Source organism: Macaca mulatta, chromosome 1, assembly GCF_049350105.2.
Source record: "Macaca mulatta isolate MMU2019108-1 chromosome 1, T2T-MMU8v2.0, whole genome shotgun sequence".
Classification (NCBI taxonomy): domain Eukaryota; kingdom Metazoa; phylum Chordata; class Mammalia; order Primates; family Cercopithecidae; genus Macaca; species Macaca mulatta.
In genome coordinates this window covers 118,436,284-118,461,087 of record NC_133406.1, presented here as the reverse complement: position 1 = coordinate 118,461,087, position 24,804 = coordinate 118,436,284, and the positions used below count along the sequence as shown (strand labels likewise).

The 24,804-nt window shown below is 44.3% G+C and overlaps 1 protein-coding gene and 1 long non-coding RNA gene across 2 annotated transcripts; one reads left to right on the top strand and one right to left on the bottom strand.

Moving 5' to 3' along the window:
- Positions 1 to 1,045: 1,045 nt before the first annotated feature.
- ACP6 (acid phosphatase 6, lysophosphatidic) lies at positions 1,046 to 24,682 on the bottom strand. Its single transcript, NM_001257685.2, is given in 10 exon segments — positions 1,046 to 1,233; positions 1,914 to 2,079; positions 3,858 to 3,953; positions 6,528 to 6,628; positions 8,292 to 8,424; positions 9,262 to 9,349; positions 13,085 to 13,164; positions 13,522 to 13,652; positions 13,773 to 13,901; positions 24,002 to 24,682. Coding segments are annotated over 10 exon segments (1,287 nt in total). The 5' UTR covers positions 24,221 to 24,682; the 3' UTR covers positions 1,046 to 1,089.
- On the top strand, positions 15,287 to 24,425 carry LOC144331593 (uncharacterized). Its single transcript, XR_013398867.1, has 3 exons — positions 15,287 to 17,518; positions 21,503 to 21,567; positions 22,159 to 24,425. It is a non-coding gene; the product is annotated as an uncharacterized LOC144331593 (long non-coding RNA).
- Positions 24,683 to 24,804: the final 122 nt, after the last annotated feature.

Here is a 24,804-nt window from a genome sequence, read left to right as displayed (position 1 = left end):
TTGATTCTAACATGGCAAGTTTTGTGCCAGTGAAATCCAAGTGGACAAAAGTGTCTGAAGCTCAGAAGAGAAACCTGAGCTTGAGATATCTCAGCTCCCTGATCTAGAAGTTGTCAATATTAAGATAGTAGGAAGTGGAGAGGTTTTTGTGGTTGCTGTTTTCTCCGAGAGGTAAAGGGACTGGTGGTTTGAAATCAGAGAAGGGTTGAAATAGATTCTGGAGAAGAACGGGAACATTGACAAGGAGATAGGGGGATCATCAGGTACTCTTAGGGGGCACAGTTACAGGTGGAGCTCTTATGTTCAGTAGTTCCGGTCCTACCATTGCAAAGCCCTGGGGCCCGCATTTGTTTCTGGAACTAAAACCACCAGGGGCCCAGTGTCCTTCCTGCTTCCTCCTGCTGGGCCTCCACATCCGGGTTCCATCTTACCACCCAGCAATGTTCCTTGACCTTGAAGCCTATCCTTTACCTACATGCAACATGCTTTCCTCCTTGCTTTCCTGGTTAACTCCTACCCACCTTTCTCTACTCAGATCAGGCCAGGACTATCTCAGAAGCCTTCTTTGACTGTTCCCCACATCCCCTGCCATGTGAGCAGGAAGTTTCTTCTCTACGCCCAAATAGCCCCTCGAATATCTATTACAGCATAAAACATACTGCACTGTATCACTGATCTCCTCAGCTGCCTGTCCCACTGGACTGCAACAACTTAAGGGCAGAATGTTTTCACCTTTATAATGATCACTACTTAGTAGGGTAGCTCAATACATGTGAAATTAATATAGGAGAAAAGAACTAAAACCAACACAATTCTATAGGGTCATGATGTCCCCAGCCCGTGTCACACACAGATGCTTCTAACCTTAGAAACCAACTCACAAAATAGAGAAATATCCTTTTGGTCTCAATATTATACCCCTTTTCCTTTCAGGAAGAAACCTTAATATACCCACAGAAAGGAAATATCCTTACCTTATATTAAAGTACCTTACCCCTTGCTCTCTCCTCTTCCCAAACACACAAAGCAGGAGGCATTGTATAAAGGCACTTTATTTTAAAATCAACACATCCTGCTTGTATAAATCAGTTACTCTCCATTTCCAACTTCCATCACCTGAGTTTGAGAGCAGAGTGTGTGGTATTCTCCTGGGCTTAAGGTATAAACTGACATGGCGTTCAAGAACACGTCCAGTGGGCAGAGCCCATCGGGGCAACCTCTCGGCACTTGCTCCTGCGGAAGAGACATAACTCAGCAGGTCCACCAAGGAGCCTGTCCTTCTGCTATTTCCAGCTGAGCCCAGAGATCTGAGAGGCACTGACCCACGTGGTATATGTGTGCATACATATTACAGACAGGAAGGCACCACTACCCGGTCAGCTTCCAGAATAAAAGTACTATGCTCTGCTTGTAAAAGCACTCAAAAAGTGTTGAATTGACTGGGAAGAAACAGTCAAGTTACATCCCTGAGCTGGGAGAACCAACAGGCTCATCCCTGGGGCGTGCTCCAGCCTCTGCCCTGGACCCCAGCCCTGATGAAGCCGCCAACACCATGGGTGCTAACAGCAGCACACATCACCTCCCAAAGATACCGTCAACAATCTGCAAAACAGGCCTCACAGCCAGGAGGCTACATCCTGACGGGGACACTCAGGAGAAGAGGAGGGGGACCCTCTTCCTAGAAGGAGTCTGTAACAGAACTGGGATAAGGCCCAAGCCCCATCCTGCCACCATCTGTCAAGTTCTGCCTGACCCGTGGGCATAGCCAGGAGTTGCCCTATAGGATTTAGAGAGCTGACTGTGCCGAGGGAGACTCCACTGGGCCTGAGGAGGGGGACTCGGTGCTAACTCAGGTGGGTGGGTTTTGTGGGAGGGCGCCTCACCACCACCCAACCCCACCTCAGGGGTATTACCTTCCCATGGTAATAGAGCTGCACAAACCACTCCTTAGATTCCAGGTGCTGGTAGAGTTCCATGGTCAGGTCAACAGCAAACGGTGGCCATTTGTGGTCAAAAATCCCCAGGGTCATTAAGAGTGGTATGAAGGTCACATCATGAGCCGCATAGAGATACAGCTTTCTGCAAGAGGAAACCGCTCTCCACAATTCTCTACCTCAGGACTCTGAAGGTCAGGATGTGGCCTGCCTCCTTTAAGTAAGACACACTTGCCTGAGAAACCAGGTGACATCTAGAAATCAGCTGAGCCTGGTATAAAACTCCTTTGCAATCGATCGTGGGAAGAACCCTTGTTCCCACTCCCCGTGTCTTCATGAGGAGGGTCTTCGCCAGAGAAACTCTCCTGGCCTCCTCCTTGCCACCCACTCACTCCTCCCTGGTGAGTTTCAAAGAAGAAACTGAGCATGTCTGGCTTAGGCCCTACCTCTCTTCTCCCTTTGGGTCCTGCCAGCCTACATGAATGCTCTTCCTACTCTCAGTCATGGGATGAGTTTAGTAGGGCAAGGTGTGCTCCTTGTTGGGGAGGCTTAAAGTTTTGGGGTATTAAGTTTATTTCAAAAGAATATTCATAAGCCCATTTGGCCCTCAGCACATTCTCCAAATGGCTTTAATCGGTAATAAGAATGCCATTTTAATCTACATCTGCCTGACACCAGTATCCATCTCTTAGGAAAGACCAAGGATTTTATTTATGAACCCCCATCCTAGAAGACTAGCATTGGATCCTGTGGTATTCTAAAGATCCAAGGCAGAGGGTGGCAAGGTGGCAAAAGCCAGCAAAAATGTACTGTCATTGCAGGTACTGTGAAGGATAGGAAACGGCATTCACAAGATTTGCTATTACAAATCCTGGCCCAAAGTTCCTGTTTCAACTCATTGTCCCCTATTCCTCTTATGCCATCATGAGCTTCTAGCTGTGCATAATACCACAACAGTGCTTCTCCAAAATTCAGGTGAATATCAGTCACCCGGGGATCTTGTTCAATTGCAGATGCTGATTCAGTAGATCAGGCTGGAGCCTGAGAATCTGATGAGTTCTTGGGCAATGGTGAAGCTGTTTGTCTGCAGACCACACTTAGCAAGTGCCTAGGACATATAATATTCCACAGCCGTAGTCCCAACCTCGGATTCAAGGCTACAAAAATGGCAATGGAGGCTCATGAGCCACTTCCAACATTTTTTTTTTTTGTTTTTGAGACAGAGACTCGCTCTGTCACCAGGCTGGAGTGCAGTGGCGTGATCTTGACTCACTGCAACCTCTGCCTCCTGGGTTCAAGCAACTCTCCTGCCTCAGCCTCCCGAGTAGCTGGGACTATAGGTGCATGCTACCACACCCAGATAATTTTTATATTTTTAGTAGAGCTAGGTTTAACCATGTTGGCCAGGATGTTCTCGGTCTCCTGACCTCGTGATCACTCGCCTCGGCCTCCCAAAGTGCTGGGATTACAGGCGTGAGCTACTGCGCCCAGCCACTTCCAACATTTTTAAATGCCTTATGGATATCATACCTTCTTTACACTCAATGAAAGTGGTTCAAACTACACAATCCATTAAGCAATTATCTTTGTTTTGGACTATTATCATATCAAATCAGTGTCACATCATAATTGGCTATTGTTTGACATATCTTCAATTAATAAAAAAAGAAGAGAGAGAGAGAAAGCAACAGGAAATTTGAGGTTCTTTTCACTAAACTAAAATTTTCAAAACATGGTAGGAGGGATGCAGCAGGAAGAAAGGTTAAAAGATTGTGAACCTTTTTGAGACTTGGGGCCTGTTAAACATCTACCTTTGGTCACTGACAGCCTGGTTCTTGCCTCCCTAAGATCTGGGTTCCCTCCCTGCAGCCAGAAGTCCCCACGGCCCTTAGCTGCACAAAGCAGAGTTGCTGTGCCAGGTACCTGATGTTGTTGGGCGCGGTGGCAGAATCCACGGCTCTCAGCAGGTTGCCCTCCAGGATATGGAGGAATGGGCCGACTGCCATCTGAAGACTTTCCCTGTGAAAAGTGAACAACATTTAAGCACCTAGAGGGCACTCAGCATTCAGGGGACACAGACTGATTCTGCCCCCAGGACCTCATGAGTCCAATCAGACAGAGCTGAGAAAAAGGCAAGTCATGAATAAGGGCTAGCAAGGGGCCAGAAGGAGAGAAACGGCACTGAGGCTGGTCTTGGGGTCCTCTGTGAATAAAGACTCCCAACAACACAAGCACCAGCACACAGACCTGTTGTGAACACAACTGAGATGGGAGGGGCTGAGGGAGCAGGAGGGTGATAACCTGGATAAGCCGTGACCAACTAGGCCTTGAGGAATCAAAGAACAAAGCTGACAAAGCTGGGAAGGAGAAGGGGTAATAATTTCCAGGAATTCTAGAAGGCCCTTAGAAAAACAATCAGAAGGAACAAGAACATCCTAAATTTTGTTTCCTATGTGCCAGCCTTCCTTCTTTTGGAGTTTAGACTATAAGGTCATTTCTTATTTATGTCTTATTTATTTTACAGAAGAGGTTCAGTGGTTGTGCTCCCAGGCTTGGCTCTGCGGCTTCACCACTTTCATTCTCAGGCCTGTCCCATCACGACCACAGGTGACTACTGCAGCTTAAAGCACATTCACTCACAGTAGTGAACAAAGTCCACTTACTATAGAAGAAAGAAATGTTTCTCATCTACTCATCCTAGCAGCTGATTAGCTTCCATGGAGCCTTCAGGGGCCAGTCTTCTCCTTGTTTTTGTGCTTCTTACTTTTTATCAAAGAGAAAAAAATACCCCTCCTAGAATTCCCAGAACCCAGTTACCGACAAATGAAAACAAGGTTGCCATGACTGGCTTAGACAAATCCTTATTCGTGGTGATTGGGTAAATGACCATCTTTATAAGTCAAGGAATGTTGCGGCAATGGATGAAGAACAGGCAACCAACACTGTATGCAACATATACTTTTCAGAAGAATATATACAGGCAAAGCCAAGTTGTATGACCTTGTGAGGTTGTAACCATTTGTCCTTGAAGAAATGTTAGTTTTATAAAATCAGGGCTAATTGGAATGGAACAGACAAGGTCCTGTTTAAAGTGATTTTTTTTTTTTTTGAGATGGAGTCTCGCTTTGTCGCCCAGGCTGGAGTGCAGTGGAGCGATCTCGGCTCACTGCAAGCTCCGCCTCCCGGGTTCCCGCCATTCTCCCGCCTCAGCCTCCAAGTAGCTGGGACTACAGGCACCTGCCACCACGCCCGGCTAATTTTTTGTATTTTTAGTAGAGACAGGGTTTCACCATGTTAGCCAGGGTGGTCTTGATCTCCTGACCTCGTGATCCGCCCGCCTCAGCCTCCCAAAGTGCTGGGATTACAGGTGTGAGCCACCGCGCCTGGCCTGTTTAAAGTGATTTACACCAGAATAAAGCAAACTACACGATAGGCCAAATCTGACCAGTTTTGGTAAATAAATTTTACTGGCACACAGTTGTGTCTATTTGTTTGCATATTGTCTTTGGTTGCTTCATGTTACAAGGGCAGAGATGAGTAGTTTTAACGGAAATTGCATGATCCTCACAGCTTAAAATATTTACTAAATATGTGTGTGTGTGTGTGTGTGTGTGTGTGTGTGTGTGTGTGTGTGTGTGTGTTGATAAAGGAGAAGGCAGTAAGTAACAACTTAGGTACGGTGGGGCCCCTGCACAAACAGAAAAGGGAAGCTGGCAAGTCCCAGGGAGTGGCAGCAAGCTGTGTGGCTTGGTAGGAACCTTCTGGACACCCTAGGCTTGCACAAAAGTGGACACACTGACTCTGAGTGGAAGGAATGCAGTCAAGGGCTCTTATCCTTAGGCACTCAACCGTGCAAATTCTTGAACTGTTAGATGCCTTTCCCCCCTACTCATCTTTCCCCGGACTACTTCCTACCTCCCGTCCTCTATCAAGTCACCTATTTTTAGTGCAAGCTGAATGCTCTCAACCAATCAGAAAAAAAAGGTGTCTTCCGAAATTTGGTAAGAGGAAAACTTTCCATTCTGGTAGTCAGGAAACACACCTAGAAACAGAGCCCTAACTGTGAGTCATATAGCGAAAACACAGAATAGGTAGTCAGTGGATCTGGGTCCAAGTTCTGGCTCCATCACTTGCTAGCTGGGCCTAGACCAGGGAGGCAGTATCTCCCAGCCTCAGTTTCTGTATCTATAAAGCCAGGGAGAAAGGTATCTCTCTCACCTCACAGTGAGAATGTGAAAATGATTTGTAAATTGTAACATGATGACTAAAGAGAGAAATGAATATTCTTTCTTCAGCTCCCTGCCACCCAAATCCTTTAAACCTTAAAGCAAAAGGAAAAGGCAAGTGATAAAGTCAGGAGAGTGGTGGCTCCTGGTTCTGCATAACAGGGAGCAGAAGCACTAGGTCACCAGTTCCAGCTGCAGAAGTGCAAAGACCTAGGGTCTCCTGGCAGGCGGGCAGAGTGGGGTTCAGCCTCCTTACACACGGAGACATCAGCTGCCAGGCGTGAGTGGGCCTGATGAACTCCTCTTCCCCATACACTTGGATGTCTGACCAAGTGTGACTTCATGCCAGCAGTGAGAGGCCCCTCACCTGTCTTCCTTGGGCAGTATGTACAAGGATGTGTCCACAGCTCTCTCTTCAATCATCCGTGCAAATCTCTTCAGCATGGGGCAGCTTGGGAGGCTGTGTGCCTGAAAGGGCCACATGGAGTTTTAGAAAAAAATGCTTCTCACCTACTGATTCTAGCAACTGATCAGCTCCCATGGAACCTGCAGGAGCCTGTCTTCTCCTGGGAAGAGAAGACGGGCTCAAGAACAGCTATGTCTGTTAACAGCTCAAGAAGATATGTCTATAAAGCTCTTCCAAAGCTATTACTAGCTATCTGAAGGCCAGGGGAAAAAAAAAAAAAGAAAGGGTTTCTTCCCTTTCTGATGACTCCCCATCTACTCCAAAATGATTAGCATTTTTGTTTTTTGGTTTTTTTTGTTTTGAGACGGAGTCTTGCTCTGTCACCCAGGCTGGAGTGCAGTGGTGCGATCTCGTCTCACTGCAAGCTCCGCCTCCCGGGTTCACGCCATTCTCCTGCCTCAACCTCCCGAGTAGCTGGGACTACAGGTGCCTGCCACCACACCTGGCTAATTTTTTTTGTATTTTTAGTAGAGACGGGGTTTCACCGTGTTAGCCAGGATGGTCTCGATCTCCGACCTCGTGATCCGCCTGCTTTGGCCTCCCAAAGTGCTGGGATTACAGGCGTGAGCCACCGTGCCTGGCCTGTTTTTCTGGGTTTTTTTTGGAGATGAGTCTCACCCTGTCACCCAGGTTGGAATGCAGTGACGCAATCTTGGCTCACTGCACCCCCTGCCTCCTACGTTCAAGTAATTCTTCTGCCTCAGCCTTCTGAGTGGCTGGGACTACAGATGTGCACCACGATGCCTGGCTAAATTTTGTATTTTTAGTAGAGACAGGGTTTCTCCATATTGGCCAGGCTGGTCTCGAGCTCCTGACCTCGTGATCCTCCCACCTTGGCCTCCCAAAGTGCTGGGATTACAGGCATGAGCTACCGTGCCCAGCCTGTATTTTTTAACTTAAAAAAAAAAAAAAAAAAAAAAAAGATGAATAAAATCCAAAGTAAGGAATTCATAAATTCCTACTTGACCTTCGTTTTCCCAAAATGACTTCTAAAAAATACGCCATACAAATATATGATATGAACTCTTGCCTTCTAACCTTAAACCTGTTTTACACATAAGAGCAAGGTGCATTTCTGCCTTCAGGGTACACTGCCATTTTATTTCCACAAGAGAAGGAGGGAGGATCCTATACACCTTTGGATGTCCAACTTCTGAATCTAGAGAAACCTTTCCCATTATCAGTCTTCTTTATATATTTATTACAGAAAAAAAGATCCTACGGCTAAATAAGCTTAAGAAAAACAGACTTAAAGATTAACCAGCTTTCTTTACGAAAGGCATCTCAGATTTTTTTAATGTGTTGATGTACATATAGTACTCTCAAGAAGTGATACAATAAATAGGGATTCCAAAATTTTTAGACCCTACTCATCCCTTCCAACCATTGCCCCCACCTGCCCAAACACACACTTGCATATTGGGTGTTCTGGGGAACATGCCTCAAGAAGCTCTGGTCTAGAGTTCAGTGCCTGTGTTCCTGCCTGGGTAAGGAGTCTTCCTCGATTGCTCCCTATCCCTCAGTCCCCACATCCATTCTATCTGCAGGTCCTATCACAGTTGCCTCCAAACCAGGAGGCCTCCACCCACTTCTCTCCCCCCAGTTTTAACTCAGGAGCCAGCCCACCAAGGCTATTATCCCAGGCTCCCCAACCCCAGGACTCACCTGCTCAGCAGCCACGTTGTCCAGGAGGATGAAGAAGTCCACTGCATCACTACTGTCAATGCCCATCCCTTCCTTCACCTTTTTCAAATCCTCTGAGATTCCTGGCTGTAAAGAGGCAGTCTTCCTCCGGCCTCTGACAAAAAAAACAAAGAGTAATGTCTTACACTCTATAGTGATTAACAGTTTACAAAGTGTACTTCACATTTGGGATTATCATTTGGGATACCATTTAATCCCCACAACCCACTGGGGTTAGCTGGTATTATCCCAATTTTATAGATGCATAAACTAAGGCTCTATAAGGTCAAACGACTTGTAAACATAAGTTAGCAAGTACCAGGGTTAGGATAACAGGATGAATTTTCCAAATCTCACTCTAGCATTTGCATTATATAAAAAATGATGGAAGCATGGCCCATGTGTGTCTGAAAACAGCATTCTCTTTTGTTTATGGAATGCCATATAATCTTAGTGCAGCCTAGATATACCTGATAACTGAAAAGTGTCATCAGCCCAAACCAATCTATCCTACATAGAAACATATTGGTAAGAGAAGAAAAGTCTGTGTCTTCTTGGGCTTGTACACCTGGATTTGCAGGTTAAAGACAGTCTCAATCATCTTTTATTTAACCTGTTGGTTTCCTCATCTGCCCCACCTGAGAGCCCTGGGTCATCAGGAGGATAATACTTTGTAAATGGCAAAAGCCCACTCGTGGCTGTATGTATCATCTTGCTAGCCCAACGTGCAGCTCTTCTCAGAATTCCTGACCTTTACCATGGGTCTGTCACTGTGAATAAGACTTCTTCACTTCCTAGACAGCTGATGTCACATTTAGGTGTAATTTAAACCTTCCCATCCATTATTCGCCAGTAGGGTAAGCCTGGGCAGGCCCTCAGTACAGACAGTTCTGCCAGCAAAGGTGGTAGAAGGCTGTCCCCCACTGGTGAGCAAGAAAACAGGAGCAGTTACCTGGTTCTCTGCCTCAGGCTCCAGCAGCTTTGGTAGTTGGGATATAAGACTTCTGAATCTGCTTCATCAGTGTGGATGATGATGGGTCCTGGAAGAAAAGTAGGAAGCACAGGCAGGCAGAGGCTTCAGCTTGTTCTTCCCAGCATCTCCACCCCCTTCTCTTTGTCTACAGAGATGGAGCAGAGATCTGCTCTGAGAGGCAGATCATCAAGGTTACTCCTTAAGGACAGAGAATGCCCTCCACATGCCCTGGCCCTGCCGAAGGGGGCTCTCCTATAATCTGAGCAATGGAAAAAGTAAGTCACAGCAGCCTTGTTCTGTCTAGCACAAGCCCTCCTATTGGGCCACAAATAGACTAGAGCAGGTAATAGACCTGAATCAGACTGGCAACTCCCTGACCCCTTCCAAAAAATCCCTGCTGTAAAGCACTACCAGCATCTGGGCATTCTAATAAAGAATAGCGTTATCAGAACTAAGTTACTATCTTGCTTCCCGAAGCCTGATCCTATAGGCCACTATAGTGACTTATCACATAACAAACTGAGAAAAGTGAACGCAAGGCCACAGATCCTCTCAGAGACCCCATAGCCTTGCCCAAAATAAAAAGCCAGGCTTTTAGATGAATGGCTGGTCTAACCAAAGATCTAACCAAAGAAACTACAATGTTTCTTATGTCTCTCATGGCAGCTCACTGCTGTTCAGAGCTCCTCAGTACCGTTGTCCCCTCCTGTCAATGCCCAAAGAAGGTGTTCTAACACCTTCCCAGGCTTTGCTCTGTGCCGGAGATGGCAAGTGCCATCTCTGTGTGGTAGGTTCTTTTTCCACACCACTCAAGCCTGATGGCAAAAGAAGTAGCTCCCCAGCAGCAATTTGGGATTCACTGAGGTCAGTCTGCAGAGTGATCAGCTGAATCAAAGTCCCAAAGGGGTATTTATTCCCAACTTATTGATAGTCAGAACCAAGGGCTTTAAAAGTAGCCTATAACTTCACTAGAATATCAGAATCCACACACACATCATTGGTGTGAACAGAAGAAGAAACCACACTGAAAGTCATGAGTTTAGTCTTCAGTCCACAACTAACCAGCAGAGTCGCCTTGGGAAGTCACTACCGTTCTCTGGGGTTCATCTGTACATCGAAGGGGTGGGACTATATCAGCCACAGAACCTCCACCAACCTCCAACTATTATGTAAAGCATAATAATAAAAGAAGAGGTGCTGATGGCTGCAAGGTGGAGATCCAAAGCATAGTCCACTTGCATGTCCCATCCCCTCCTTTTCTGTACTTTCTGAGACCCCTCTGAAGAATGCTGGGGTTCTGCAAGATGTGTTGTGAAAAGGACAAACCAAATGATCTGATGCCGCCTCCAGATATACATGTCCTCAAAGAAACAGTTGAGCATAAAACGAAAAAGTAGGATTCTGAACCAACACTGCCAGAGTTTGAATCCTAATTCCACCATTTACCAGTTTTGTGTCCCTGGGCAAGTCATTGAGCCTCTCTGTGTCTTGGTTCTCTTATCTGTAAAAGGGGATAATGACACCTACCTCATAGGGTTATTACAAGAATTAAACAAGTTAATATATGCAAAGTTCTTAGAACAAAGTTTGTTGCATACAATTGGTCCTCCACATCCTTGGGTTCCACATCCATGGATTCAATCAACCATGGATTAACAATATTTAAGAAAAAAAGAACAATACAAACTAACATAATAAAAATAACAAATTAGAAAACAGTACAGGATAATACATCGCATTTGTGTTGTATTGGGTATTAAAAGTAATCTAGAGATGATATGAAGTACATGGGAGGATGGGCATAGGTTACGTGCAAAGCTATGCCATTTTATAAAAGGGACTTGAGCATCTGTAAATTTTGGTATCTGCCAGGGGAGAGGGTTGTCCTGGAACCAATCCCTTTTGGATACTGTGGAATGACTGTACTAGGTCCTTTATGTGTTAGAATAACTATGACTTAAACTTATATAACACTAATAAAATTATAAACCTCTAATAGTTCCATCTGGGGTCTGATAATGCTGTCTGGATTTTGGACCCACAGTTTATGATAAGTAAGGCACACTTGAGTAGACAAATGTACACTGAGCAAATGATTGGCCAAGTGGGCAGACCAACAATCTCCAGCTTTCCCCACAGCCTGATTCTCTGTAGCTTACATGTAACCTCTGGGATTTTTCTAGGATTTTACTCCTAAAGCAATATCCCAAAGTTGCAGCATTTCCACCAACAGTGCCACCTTCTGGGATTCTTTTTTTTTTTTTTTTTTTTCTGAGATGGAGTCTTGCTCTGTCACCCAGGCTGGAGTGTAATGGTGTGGTCTTGGCTCACTGCAACCTCCACCTCCCAAGTTCAAGCAATTCTCCTGCCTCAGCCTCCTGAATAGCTGGGATTACAGGCGCCCACCACCATGCCTGGCTAATTTTTTTATTTTTAGTAGAGATGGGTGTTTCACCATCTTGGCCAGGCTGGTCTTGAACTCCTGACTTTATGATCTACCCGCCTTAGCCTCCCAAAGTGCTGGGATTACAAGCGTGAGCCACCACACCCGGCCCCTTCTGGGATTCTTTATTCAAGTCCCTTCATATAGGAAAGGCATGGAAGTAGCTAGGAAAGAGGTCAAACTGGAGTCCCAACACCTGTGGGTCCAGCGCAGGGAGCTGCTACCCAGACACCTGCACCTGAGGCTAGTGATTTCCTTCCGTGCTGGAAACCTGGGACATTCCCAGTCTGGGACTTGCCTAAAGAAAATGTTGCCACCAAGAAACATCTTTCCTTCTCAGTACCACTTCTGATGTTTCTAAGAAGATCTTTACCTTTTAGAAGCTAAGCAATTGAGAGCTTTCAGAAGATCAGGCGCTGTGGGTCATTCCTAAACTCAAGGCCTCCCAAGAAGTAAGGGGCAGCCCAAACTGCTTTATGGCTTTATGTTACCTAGACACGTACTGTTTGTGTGCAGCAGCCAACTACAGCCAGAACTAGCAGCAGTATCCAACCCAGTTGGGGGTAAGACCAGACTCCTCTTTCCTGAAGGTTCTATTATTTTACATATTTCTTAAAAAGTGTGATGGAAATTTTGTTTCTATTTGAGACACTGCCAAAAAGCTAAACAAAGTAACAAGAACCTTTGCTTTGTGGCACCTGTTTAGTGAGGTCATGATAATCTGAAACTCAGACCAGTGATTAAATGTAAATTTGAGTCAATTACAAATGACAAAATGAAGCTTCATGTGATGGCCAAAGGCTCTCAACACATGGGATCCACGAGGGAAAATAATTAACTCAGTCCTTGGGGATGACAAGGTTAGGAACCACTGACTACAACCATTCAGGGGCTGAATATATCAAAACCCAAACTTGATGGACTTTCTCAACTAGGAAAGGCTAGACAGAACACTGTTCACGCTATGGATTATTACCAAGATTAGGGCAGTAGCAGCAGTGTTGGGGCCCAGTGTCCTTCCTTTCCAGCAATGTCTCACCTAAACAAAAAGTCCTCTCGAGTGTTTACAAAACATGGTTAAGACTGCCTTGTGCAGCTGGTGTAGAAGCTTGAGGGGAGAAGCCAGGAGCCAGAGGCAGATCAGAGCAGCTGCTACACTGCTGCTACTGTGGAGGTCAGGCTGGCAGGGGCACCATAAGGCCAGACAGGGAAGGACCCACCGGACTAGGTACACACTGGAAGTCACACATGCATGAGAAAACAAATCAAGGGAACAGGCACCAAGAAAGAGATAGGGGCTTTGGAAGCGAGAAGCAAGAACCCCAGGGACAGGGACTGACTGGGATCCCAAATACGAACCTTCTTTCTGACACTGGAAAAGCCCAGCCAGCAAACAACGGGTGGACTCCAGATTCCGAAAAATGTTAGTGGAACGAATACTGAAAAAAATGAGAAGACAGTGACAGTCATAAAAGGAATATTTAATTATATACACTCTTATTTTATTCCACAGAGGCTCCAGGGGTCTTTCAAGAGTACATAAGGAGAGCTATGGAACTAGGAAGAAAGCTTTACTTCTCTGTGGGATGTCTGCCCTCAAGAGACTCGAAGTCCAATGAATGTGACCTCCAGGAACCACCTGTTCACCAGATCCTGTGACATAAGGGTATGCAGCATGACAAATTGTCCCCCAAACTACCTTGGGTGAGAGTGGGAACCATCTTTGGGAGTCAGGACAGGTATCCTCATGCTCAAGACCTTAAATTAAGTGCAACATCCCTTTTCAAGTGACTCACAAGACCTCCTGTGGGTTGAAGGTTGGTGAAAGAAAGGGAATGTCTTCCACATAGTTCTTCCTCAGTCTCTCTCCCAAGGCAAACATCTGCTGCATGCCCACCTTGGTCAGCTGCCCAGCAAACATGCCCCCCTAAAGTAGGGAAGAAAGAGAAAGAAGAATGAAAACACCTGACAGCCTGCTGAACTCAGCCCAGAGAAAACCACCCAACCTTTGCAGTGGGGCTCCCCCGAGCAAGGAAGCATTGCTTACCTTCAGGGTGGTCTCACGGTATTGAGAGTCATAAGGAGAATATGGTTTCGGACCACCAGTTAGACTGGTGACTGTGTAATCAAACTGAGTTTGGGGTGGGACCTCTGATAGCTGCGGGTTCCACTCTACCTGTTAGTATCACACAAACAAAACAAAACAAAACAAAAACAAAAAAAAATTGTTTAAAAATGGTTCTTGAAATGTACTGCATTAACATCACAAAGTACTCAGAACACATGGCTGGAATCACTGACACTAGGCCTGCACCTTCCCATGGGATGGAAGGAAAGAAATGTTAGCTGAAATTAAGGGAAGAAAAGACGGTGATTTATTATTCCAGGTGTCCTTAGCCTAAGTCCTGTTATTGCTACACTAGTACTGACTGCTAAGGGACTGCTCTGGCACTTAGCCCACACTGAAGTAAAGGGGAGAAGTGACCAGAATGCCTGGCATGCGGATACATAGTGAATGAATGAAGAGATGGATGAAAGAAATATGATATCAGTGACCATATGTGTGTAAGAATTTATAAGGAATTAATCTGGAGGTTTCTATGCCCTATCCCAGCTTAAGGATTCTACTTAATGTCCCTTGTAACTACTACATTTTTCTCCTCCTTTCATGCAATTCGTGAAACAAGCAGCTGCCACTTAGGAAGATGTTGCTTTTTCACGATCTTCTGTTATTCCTTGCAATCTGGCTCCTGCCCCAACTGTGCTGTAATGATTTCAAAACATCACTAGTGGCCACAGGTCTCATAGCTCCAACTGTCCATAAAACTCTGACACTCATTGAGTCAGATGTGATGACTTCAATTTTAAAAACAAGTCTAATCCCATAGACCAATTCCCCTTCCCAATCTACTATGTCCCTCTCAATGTTACCACAGTTCTCCTAGGCCCCAAACCTCATACTTTTGGCTCCCTGTGGATTCACCATCCCCACACCAAGCCCTGTTGATCACTACCTAGAAGAAAAGTCCTCCCCAATGGTCCTTCCATTATCTTATTGTACAATGTAAACCTTATTACTACAGGCAAAAGCCTGTGACAAACTCCTCCCTTTTACCTGCACAATCCATCCATCCATAGCCAACTAATTAATCTTTTTGGAAAAAATATTTTTTATTGCATATAAATATTTTACACTTTAATTGACAAATAATTGTATATTGTATATATTTATGGAGTATAATGTGATGTTTTGATATACATTTACGTTCGATATATTAACTAATGTAAACAAAATTCATCAGCTCACATGCTTTCATTTTTACGTGGTGAAAATATATAAAGTCAACTTTTTAGTAACATAGGCATACATAATTTTATTGCTCCTTACAGATACTGCATTTTTCACAAATTGAAGGTTTGGAGTAACTCTGCATTGAGCAAGTCTATCAGTGCCATTTTTCCAACAGCACGTGCTCATTCATGTCTCTGTGTAAAATTTGGTAATTCTCATAATATTTCAAACTTTTTCATTATTATTAAATCTGTCAAGGTGATCTATGATTTGTGATTTGTTTTTTGTTTTGAAATGGGATCTGGCCATCTTGCCCAGGCTGATCCTAAACTCCGTGATCTTTGATGCTACTATTTTAACTATTTGGGAGTGCCATAAACTGCACCCATGTAAGATGGCAAACTTAATCAATAAATGTTGTGTGTTTTCTGAGTGCTCTGCTGACTGGCTTTTCCTCCATCTCTCTCCCTCTCCTCGAGCCTCCTTATTTTCTGAGACACAACAATATTACAATTAGTCCAGTTAATAACCCTACAATGGCCTCTAAGTGTTCAAGTGAAAGGAAAAGTTGCAAGTTTCTCACTTTAAATCAAAAGCTAGAAATGATTAAGCTTAGTGAGGAAGGCATGTAGAAAGCTAAGATAAGCCAAAGCCTATGCCTCTTGCACCAAACAACCAAGTTACGAATGCAAAGGAAAAGTTCTTGGAGGAAATTAAAAGTACTACTCTGGTGAACACACAAACAATAAGAAAGTGAAACAACCTTATTGATAACATGGAGATATTCAATGCAGAAGAAACAGCCTATATAGGAAGAAGATCCCAGCTAGGACTTTCACAGCTAAAGAGAAAAAGTCAATGCCTGGCTTCAAAGCTTCAAAGGACAGGCTGACTCTCATTAGAGATTAATGCAGCTGGTTTCTTGAAGTTGAAGCCAAGGCTCATTTACTACTCTGCAAATCCTACAGCCCTTAAGAATTATGCTAAATGTACTCTGACTGTGCTGTATAAATGGAACAACAAAGCCTGTATGGCAGCACATCTGTTTACAGCATGGTTTACTTAATATTTTAAGCCCACTGTTGAGACCTACTGCTCAAAAGAAAAAATGGATTCCTTTCCAAATATTACTGCTCATTGACAATGCACCTAGTCACCCAAAGGCTCTAATGCAGACGTACAAAATTAATGTTGTTTTTGTGTCTGCTAACACAACGTCTTTTCTGTAGCCCATGGCCCAAGGAGTAATTTTGACTTTCAAGTCTTTATTATTTAAGAAATACATTTTGTAAGGCTGTTGTTGCCCTAGATAGTGATTCCTCTGATGAATCTGGGCAAAGTAAATTGAAAACCTTATGGAAAGAATTCACCATTCTAGATGCCATTAAGAACATTTATGAGGAGGAGGTCAGAATAGCAACATTAAGAGAAGTTTGGAAGATTTGATTCCAACCCTCATGGATGACTTTGAAGATTCAAGGCTTCCGTGGAAGAAGTAACTGCAGATGTGATGGAAATAGCAAGAGAACTAGAATTAGATGTGGAACCTTAAGTTTTGACTGAATTGCTACAATCTCATGATAAAACTTGAATGCATGAGAAGTTACTTCAAAGAAGTGGTTCCTGGAGAGGGACTCTAGTCCTGGTGAAGATGGTGTGAACACTGTTGAAATTACAACAATGGATTTATTACAGAAACTTAATCGACAAAGCAGTGGCAGAGTTTGGGAAGATTGACTCCAATTTCAAAATATGTTCTACTGTGGGTAAAATGCTATTAAACTGTGTCACAAGCTATAGAGAAATCTTTCATGAAAGGAAGAGTCTATCAATGTGGCAAACTTCACTGTTGCCTTATTTTTAAAAATTGCCACAGCCACCCCAACCTTTAGCAACTACTACCCTGATCAGTCAGCAGCCATCAACTCAAGGCAAGACCTTCCATTGGCAAAAAGATCATGACTCACTGAAGGCTCAGGTGATCACTAGCACTTTTTAACAATAAAGCATTTTTTAATTAAGGTATGTACATTTTTAGACATGCTATTGCATAACAGGATACAGAACAGTGTAAACATAACTTTTATATGCACTGGGAAACAAAAAAAAAATTGTGGGACTCACTTTATTGCAATATTTGCTTTATTATGGTGGTCTAGACCTGAATCTGCAATATATTCACGATATGCTTGTATGTGTAGAATCTAAAACAGTCAAACTCACAGAATTAGAGAGCAGAATGGTGGTTATCAGAGGCTGGGGGGGCGTGCAGTGAATGGGGAAAGGAGAGATTTTTATCAATGGGTATAAAATTTCAGTTAGACAGGAATAAGCTTTAGTGATCGATTGTACAGGATGGTGACTACAATAAATAATAATGCATTGTATATTTCAAAATCACCTAATTAATCTTGCTAAGCCACTTTCATCATATCAGTAGCTTTTTCCTAATGTCTCAGAGGTAAACATCTGTCCTTCAAGGACTTCTACATCATGGCTGGGTGCAGTGGCTCATACCTGTAATCCTAGCACTTTGGGAGGCTGAGGTGGGAGCATCACTTGAGACCAGGAGTTCAAGATCAGCCTAGGCAACATAGCAAGACCTCATCTCTTAAAAAAATAAATTTAAAAAAAGGACTCTACCCCTTTGCCCAGCCCCTGTACTCAGCTTCACTGCTTCCCTCCTCCCCTCCAACCCAGCTTGCTTCTCTTGCTTGGAGGGACTCCTGTTCCTATCTGTCCATCACCTTGTTTTCAATGTTCAAGGATAGCTCAACTCTTACTTCCCCATCACTGACTACTCCAGCTTTCAATGGTTATCTTCTAAATATGAATTCCTATAACATTTATAATAAAAAAAATTTAACTCAATTTCCTACTACTTTGTTTAGTTTTAAAACTAACATTTAGAAACCTACTATGTCACATATCATCATATTTATCTTCATTCCTCCCAGAACTATCCCAGGATAATGGCACTGGGAGCCTCAGATTCTCTTTGCATAGAGGGAGCCCTCCATTCTTCCCAAAGGCACATGTCAGTCCCACTGGCACCTGGTCTCCAACACCTGAACCTCCTTCTGACACATCAGAGGACCAGATGTTCATAGAGAGGCCTTCCTCCTCCTTTCACAGTTAATCACTGCTCCCTCTTTCTGACACTCTAAGCCCTCTGGATAAAAAACCCTTCAAGGGTTCATGGCTCATGTGGCCCCACCTCCTCTCTAGCAGCCCCCTTACCAATTCTTCCCTATTCTACACACCTACTCTCTAGCCACACAACTTTGTTTCCTTTCTCATATTTCATGGCCTTTCAGTATCATGTTTCTTATGCCTGGAATTTTCTTTCCTCATTCATCTAGAAAGACTTTTGTTCACTCCATAAGACTCAACTTAAATGTTCCCAGAAACCTTGGTCATGGCCTTATGCTTTCACAGTTGCTTCAGCGGCTCTCTTTAGTAGCCTTTACCAAAGTGTATTAAACGAGCTCCTTTATTGGTCTGTCCTGTTCAGTAGACTTGGCTTCCTGAGAACAGAGACTGGGTCATCTACTGACCTCTGTTTCCCAGCAAAGGGCCTCACACACAGTAGGTACAATTAATAGCTCTAACAATTTGCCAGCTCTTGTAGAAGATACCCATCTTGAGAAAACTTGACCCTGCCTTTCCTGGGTTTTCAAGTTAGTAAAGAAAAAAGGCCAGCTGTGAATGTAAATGGCAGCAATGCCATAATAGAAGCTGACATGTGCTGCAAGAAACCATATGAAGACATAGCAGTTCAAAAGCAAGACAGACCTTCTCTTCTGGCTGGGGATTCAGGAGAAGTTTCATCCAGGGAATAGCATTTTAAATGAATAGTATTTAGACAAGCAAATATCTGTACTTAAAAAGGGTGGCATTCAGAATTCCAAAAATAACTAGAAAGCTTGAGCAAAGCAGAGATGGTGAAGAATGTGTATGGCAAAGAAGTGGTTTGGTTTGCCTCAACCAGGGAATGGTTTTCCAATTTTTAAATCAGAAAACACCGAGTAAAGTTAAACTTAGACTTGTACACATAAGGCAAAAACTGGAATTTCTCTAGTTGAAGTAGGAGTAGGATCCTACAGCCCCAGCTGCTCAACATCACCTTAGCCCAGGGGCTCCACAGAATAAATCTGAAACCTGGCAGCATATATCACAATTGGAATGGGAAGACTAGATGCAGAAAAGCCTATTTTGAGATGTTAGCAATAGCCCACGTGAGAGCCTAAGGCCTCATCTAAGCCAGTAGGAATAGAAGAGATAGATGTAAGACATGTGAGTTAGACTTGGCAAGTGAGTAAATGAAAGCTTTATTTGGGGGCTGTGTTGGTAGGTAAACACAGAGGAACAACAACAAAAAAAATGACTACTTTGATTTTTGAGCCTAGTAATGGAGGTATTCCTTGACTAAAACTAAGACTGAGACAGAAAAACAGGTGGAAAGCTGATTTCAGTTTTGGACATTTGAAGACACCTCCTTTGTGTTCCCAGTGCTCCCAACATATTCCCTTAATTGTTGTCTGTTGTCTCTCTCCTTTATCACATTGAAAACTCCTTTAAAGGCAAGACTGAATTATCCATTCATGTAGTTCCAGTGTCCACCACAGGGTGTGACACAAAGCTCCACAGGGCCATTCAGCCTCACTAAGAAATCTCCTGTTAGCCACATTCACCAAGAGAGGACCCTTGGTGTCCCCTAGGAGACTGGAGTCCAGGTCATGTAAAGTCTAGAGTACAAGTTTTCAGATTTTCAAGAATGGATGATACATCAGTTTCATATAATAGTGTCCACTCCACATACACACTCTCATTCTCATTCCTGCTCTTAAGTTTCCCAGTTAGTGGCAAAGACTAACTTGATAACTTTACTTATTTTATGTATACCCAACTTCAAGGGGTAATAAAGTAGATAGAGCAAAAATTAAAATATAGTAAGACAACCAATCCCAAGTAGGCAAGAAAGACAAAAGCAAACAAATGTAGGGACAAAGAAATGGATGCAGTAACATGGTTACTAAAATATGTACAACAAGAAGATCTGTTTACTTACTATAGGTGGGCAACAGACTTGGCACCCAGCTTCTGGACTTTTACATAAAGAAAGAAACTTGATCAGCTAGACTAAAGAGAAAGGCAAGCCAACTGTGCAGGAGAAGCACACCATTTCTAATGCTAACAGACAAATTCTTCCCAAGGGTCCTCATAAAGAGGATAGAGTAATATAATGAACATCTTTTCAGCAGTCACAGCAATGAGTTCTGTGGGACTGTTTCTCCTAGTTCTCTCAACACAGAATGATAGCCTCTTACCAAAGTACATTTCAGCGAAGGCAATTCTGTACTGGGATTGATATACTACATTCCAGATAAAAGAAGAAATCTACATAAAAGTAAAGAAAAACCTTCCAGGTGTAGATTTTACAATAAAGCAATCATATTAAACCTTGTCTGTACACTGGTATTACCAGGACATTTTTTAAAAGTTACTGATGCCTGAGTCCCATCCTGGGATAATCACATTTGGATTATCCTCCCAAAAAGGGAGGCCTCCACTTTTTTAATGCTCTTCAGTCCAGATAATTCTCAAGCTTCACCAGAGAGTCTTTTACATTATCTGGATACCCTGGACCAATTAAATTAGAATTCTTCAGAAGGAGACCCTGGCATGTGTATTTTTTAAAGCTTCCCAGTTGACTTCAATGTTCCACCACGGTTAAGAACTATCGATCCCGAAGAATGGGTGGACTGACTAGCACATCCCTCATGTAATGCTTCTTGAATACCACTTCTTTTAGCTGAGCTTTGGAAAGGTACTAAGCAACAAAAGATACTGACATGCTTCCCAGCTCATCTATATTGTCAAATAAATAAGGACCCAAATGTCTTAATCAACAGTGAAGCTGGGGTAGGTTAGACTTTATTTTATAAAAACTGAGGAACCTCCCTGGGTGGAGGCCATCTTGACACCCAGGGGAGTTGAGGGAAGCCTGGAAGCAGTGCCAAATCTTTTCTTTTGATAGTGCATTTGGATCTACTCTAATGATTAGGAAAAAAAAAAAAGGCCAATCAAGTTCTATATTTTTATGTCCAAAGCACAATCTTTTAGCAAAACAGGTTAAACCAATAGCCATTCAAGCCATAAGAAAACAATAAAACATCTAGTTTTTTGTTTTTAAGATGGAGTCTTGCTCTACCACCCAGGCTAGAGTGCAGTGGCATGATCTCGGCTCACTGCAACCTCCGCCTCCTGGGTTCAAGCAATTCTCCTGCCTCAGCCTCCTGAGTAGCTGGGATTACAGGTGCCCGCCACCACACCAGGCTAATTTTTGTATTTTTAGTAGAGAGGAGGTTTCGCCATCTTGGCCAGGCTGATCTTGAACTCCTGACCTTGTGATCCACCTGCCTCAGCCTCCCAAAGTGCTGGGATTACAGGCGTTAGCCACCGCACCCAGCCAAAACATCTAGTGGTTTTTTGTTTTGTTTTGTTTTGTTTTTTGCAGACAGAGTCTTCCTCTGTTGCCCAGGCTGGAGTGCAGTGGCGCGATCACGACTCACTGCAAGCTCTGCCTCCCGGGTTCACACTATTCTCCTGCCTCAGCCTCTCGAGTAGCTGGGACTACACCCAAAGTGCTGGGATTACAGGCGTGGGCTACCACACCCAGCCAAAACATCTAATTTTAAATCATGCTTCTTTCTGAGAATTTGTGAGATGACTGAATGAAGTGACTTGTCACATACATTAATCTATAAACCAGTCAGAAATCAGGAAACATGTACTAAAGACAAAAAAGTTTTGCCAGGCAGTCCCTTCTGACCATAATTAATAGCAGAACCAAGAAGATTAAAAAATCCCAATAATGGCTGGGTGCTGGCTCACACCTGTAATTCTAGCACTTTGGGAGGCTTGAAGCGGGCGTATCATGAGATCAAGATATAAAGACCATCCTGGCCAACATGGTGAAATCTCATCTCTACTAAGAATACAAAAATTAGCCAGGTGTGGTGGCGCGTGCCTGTAGTCCCAGCTACTCCGGAGGCTGAGGCAAGAGAATTGCTTGAACCCAGGAGGCGGAGATTACAGTGAGCCGAGATCGCACCACTGCACTCCAGCCTTGCAACAGAGTAAGATTCTGTCTCAGAAAAAAATAAAATAAAATAAAAAATTCCAATAACAATCTCTATCAAATTGGATCTTGAAATGAACACCTGACAGAGACTATCCAGAAACAAGTTTTAAGAGGTTAATATTTGCTCATAGCCTAAACTGAAAGAGAGTTGGTTCACCCCTGATTTTTATGCACATGACTTCATACTAGATAACCAAAGGTGTTGAAAGCATCTGCCTAAAGTCTGGAGAATATGAGAAGAGAGGAGAGGTAATATGCCTTCTCTAATTGCAAAGTCAGGCCATGGATTCAGATGCTATTTTGTGGCTACACAGATTGAAGATGAATGAAGCTGGTATCCTAAGCTACAATGGACCCTTCAACCATAAAGGCAGAAGATACCCATCACACACCCACTCTCCCTCAGGGATAAAGCCCTAAAAGAATCTAAATCTTTTCCTAGGGCCTTCAGGGTGTATATATATGGTACATACTAGGTCTAGGCCTGCACATGCAAAGTTTTATTCTCTGTTACCACTGATAACTTTTTGTCTTCTAGGTAAATATAATATATATTCCTACATATGATTCCCCAGTCCTTCTGTACCAAGAATAGAGAAGAACTGGGGGAAGGGGAGCATCAGAGATGGGCTGTATACAAAATCTTAAGGAAAATTTAGTGATCTAATATAGAAAGGCAAAGTAAGAGACTGAAAAACAAAATCAAAGAATCAAAATGAAAGAAGCAATCCCAGTACCAGAGAGCAAGTGATACAGCCAGAGTAAGGCTAACCAGAAATCTGGTAATGAATTAAGTGCCTTCCAAATGTATTTATTTATGTGGAAAATGCTTTAGAAGTTTAATTTCATGTGCGGCCAATTTTGAAAAATGGGTTTCCAGTTGTACAATGTAAAGACACAATCCTGAAGGTTTCTAGAAAGCAACTATGATTATGAAGAGTATACCTAACATCAATTTTGGACAATCTGTTGGACCTCCTCCAACACCAACCTGGAAGACCAACGATACATCACTCCACATGTGTAATACCTGGGTGTTTGGGGATTTCAGGTTGCCTATTCCTCTTCACTAGGCCTTTCTGCTGTGAAAAGTCACATCCAGGAAAGATAATAATTTTTTAAAAACTATTCGTGCTTTAGTTATAATTATCCTGACAAAACCAGGCAGATTTTTAAGACATAACAGCCACAGACTAGCCCATTTTTAATTTTCTCCGACCTCAAATCCCTTCCACTATAGGTTTAGTAACCTTAAACAGAAAAAGAGAACCCTAGAATACAACACTTGTTACAAAAAAAAAAAAAAAAAACTTCAGATCTCAAATGGCCTCCAGCAAACCCTGAGAAAAAACTGTTATAAAGATTGTTTCCAAAGGCAACGACCTTATCCACTGTGATCTCAGTTAAGAGTGGTTCCTGTCACTAAAGTCCCTTCAGCTGACAAACCACTTTCAAAATTGTCACACAGAAGTGCACTGCACCCTTGTACTCATGTTCACCCAGACACTTAATAGAAATGCTGACCTGGGGCACTACTCCACACTTGCTGAATCAGAATCTGCAACGTAGCAGGATCCCCAGGCGACTCCCATGCGTCTTAAGAAGCGCTTACTGCGCCATCAGGGCAAAACGGGAAGTTCCGGGGCTGTCCTACCCCCAGCAGGTCCTTTGCTCAAGAGCCTGGGGAGGAACTGGCTACTGCTGTTTTCCCCTCTTCTGGACCCAACCCGAGCCCCGCTCCGCGTGAGTAAAGCTCTGAAGATGTGTGTTCCCGCGAGACGCCTGGCCTGGCACACGGTCCTCGCCCCACCAGCCCCGGCCCGGGCCGACCTCTCACCTGCTCCTCCAGCGGGAGCGGCTTGAGAGGACTCCGCGCCCCGTGTCGAAACACGACCTGCACCATTTTCAACTTCAGCAGGCTGCGGTCGACTGGACGCTGGTCATCGGCCCCCTGCAGCTCGGCCAGGGCCACCCGCCGCTGGTGCAGACAGTACGCCAGCGAGGTCAGGACGCCCACCGGGGTCCACAAGCGCATGCTGAAGACACCAGTGATCATGGTGGTAGGCCCTCGCTGCCCTCCGGGTTGAGGCTGCAGGAGGCAAACACAATCCCTCTGCGGGCGCCGGGGCTCAGCGGGCGCCCCCAAGTCCGCGGGAACCTGCGGGTGCGTACATCCAGCCCCTCAACAAGCAGGGACCGCTGTGCCTCCCGGCCTTGAGGGAGACCCCGAGTGGGAACGTGGGGAGAGAACAGGAGGTGGCGGCAGCGAAGAGTCCCTGGGACTTTTAACCCGGGTCGGGGTTGGTCGCTCCTGCTGCACACCGGGCCGGGGGAGTTCGGATCCTTATCTTTTGCCCTATGGGGAAACTTAAACTTGTATTTCAAGTTTGGCCTCCAGCACTCTTGAAGGAACAGGAACCGGCTCTGAGTTCCCTGGCGGCAGCGGCTCCACTAACAAGGACGACTCGATTCCACTTTTCTATAAGCAGGCTCCTACCCACCTCACCTACCCAGGGACCCGTCCCAAGTGGACCCGCGCACAGGAGCACGGGAAAACGAGTCCTGCAGTGACGCCTCGCCTGGAGACTCGGAGTTGTGGGAACTACAGCTCCCACAAGGCTGCGCGTACCGCGGCTCCCA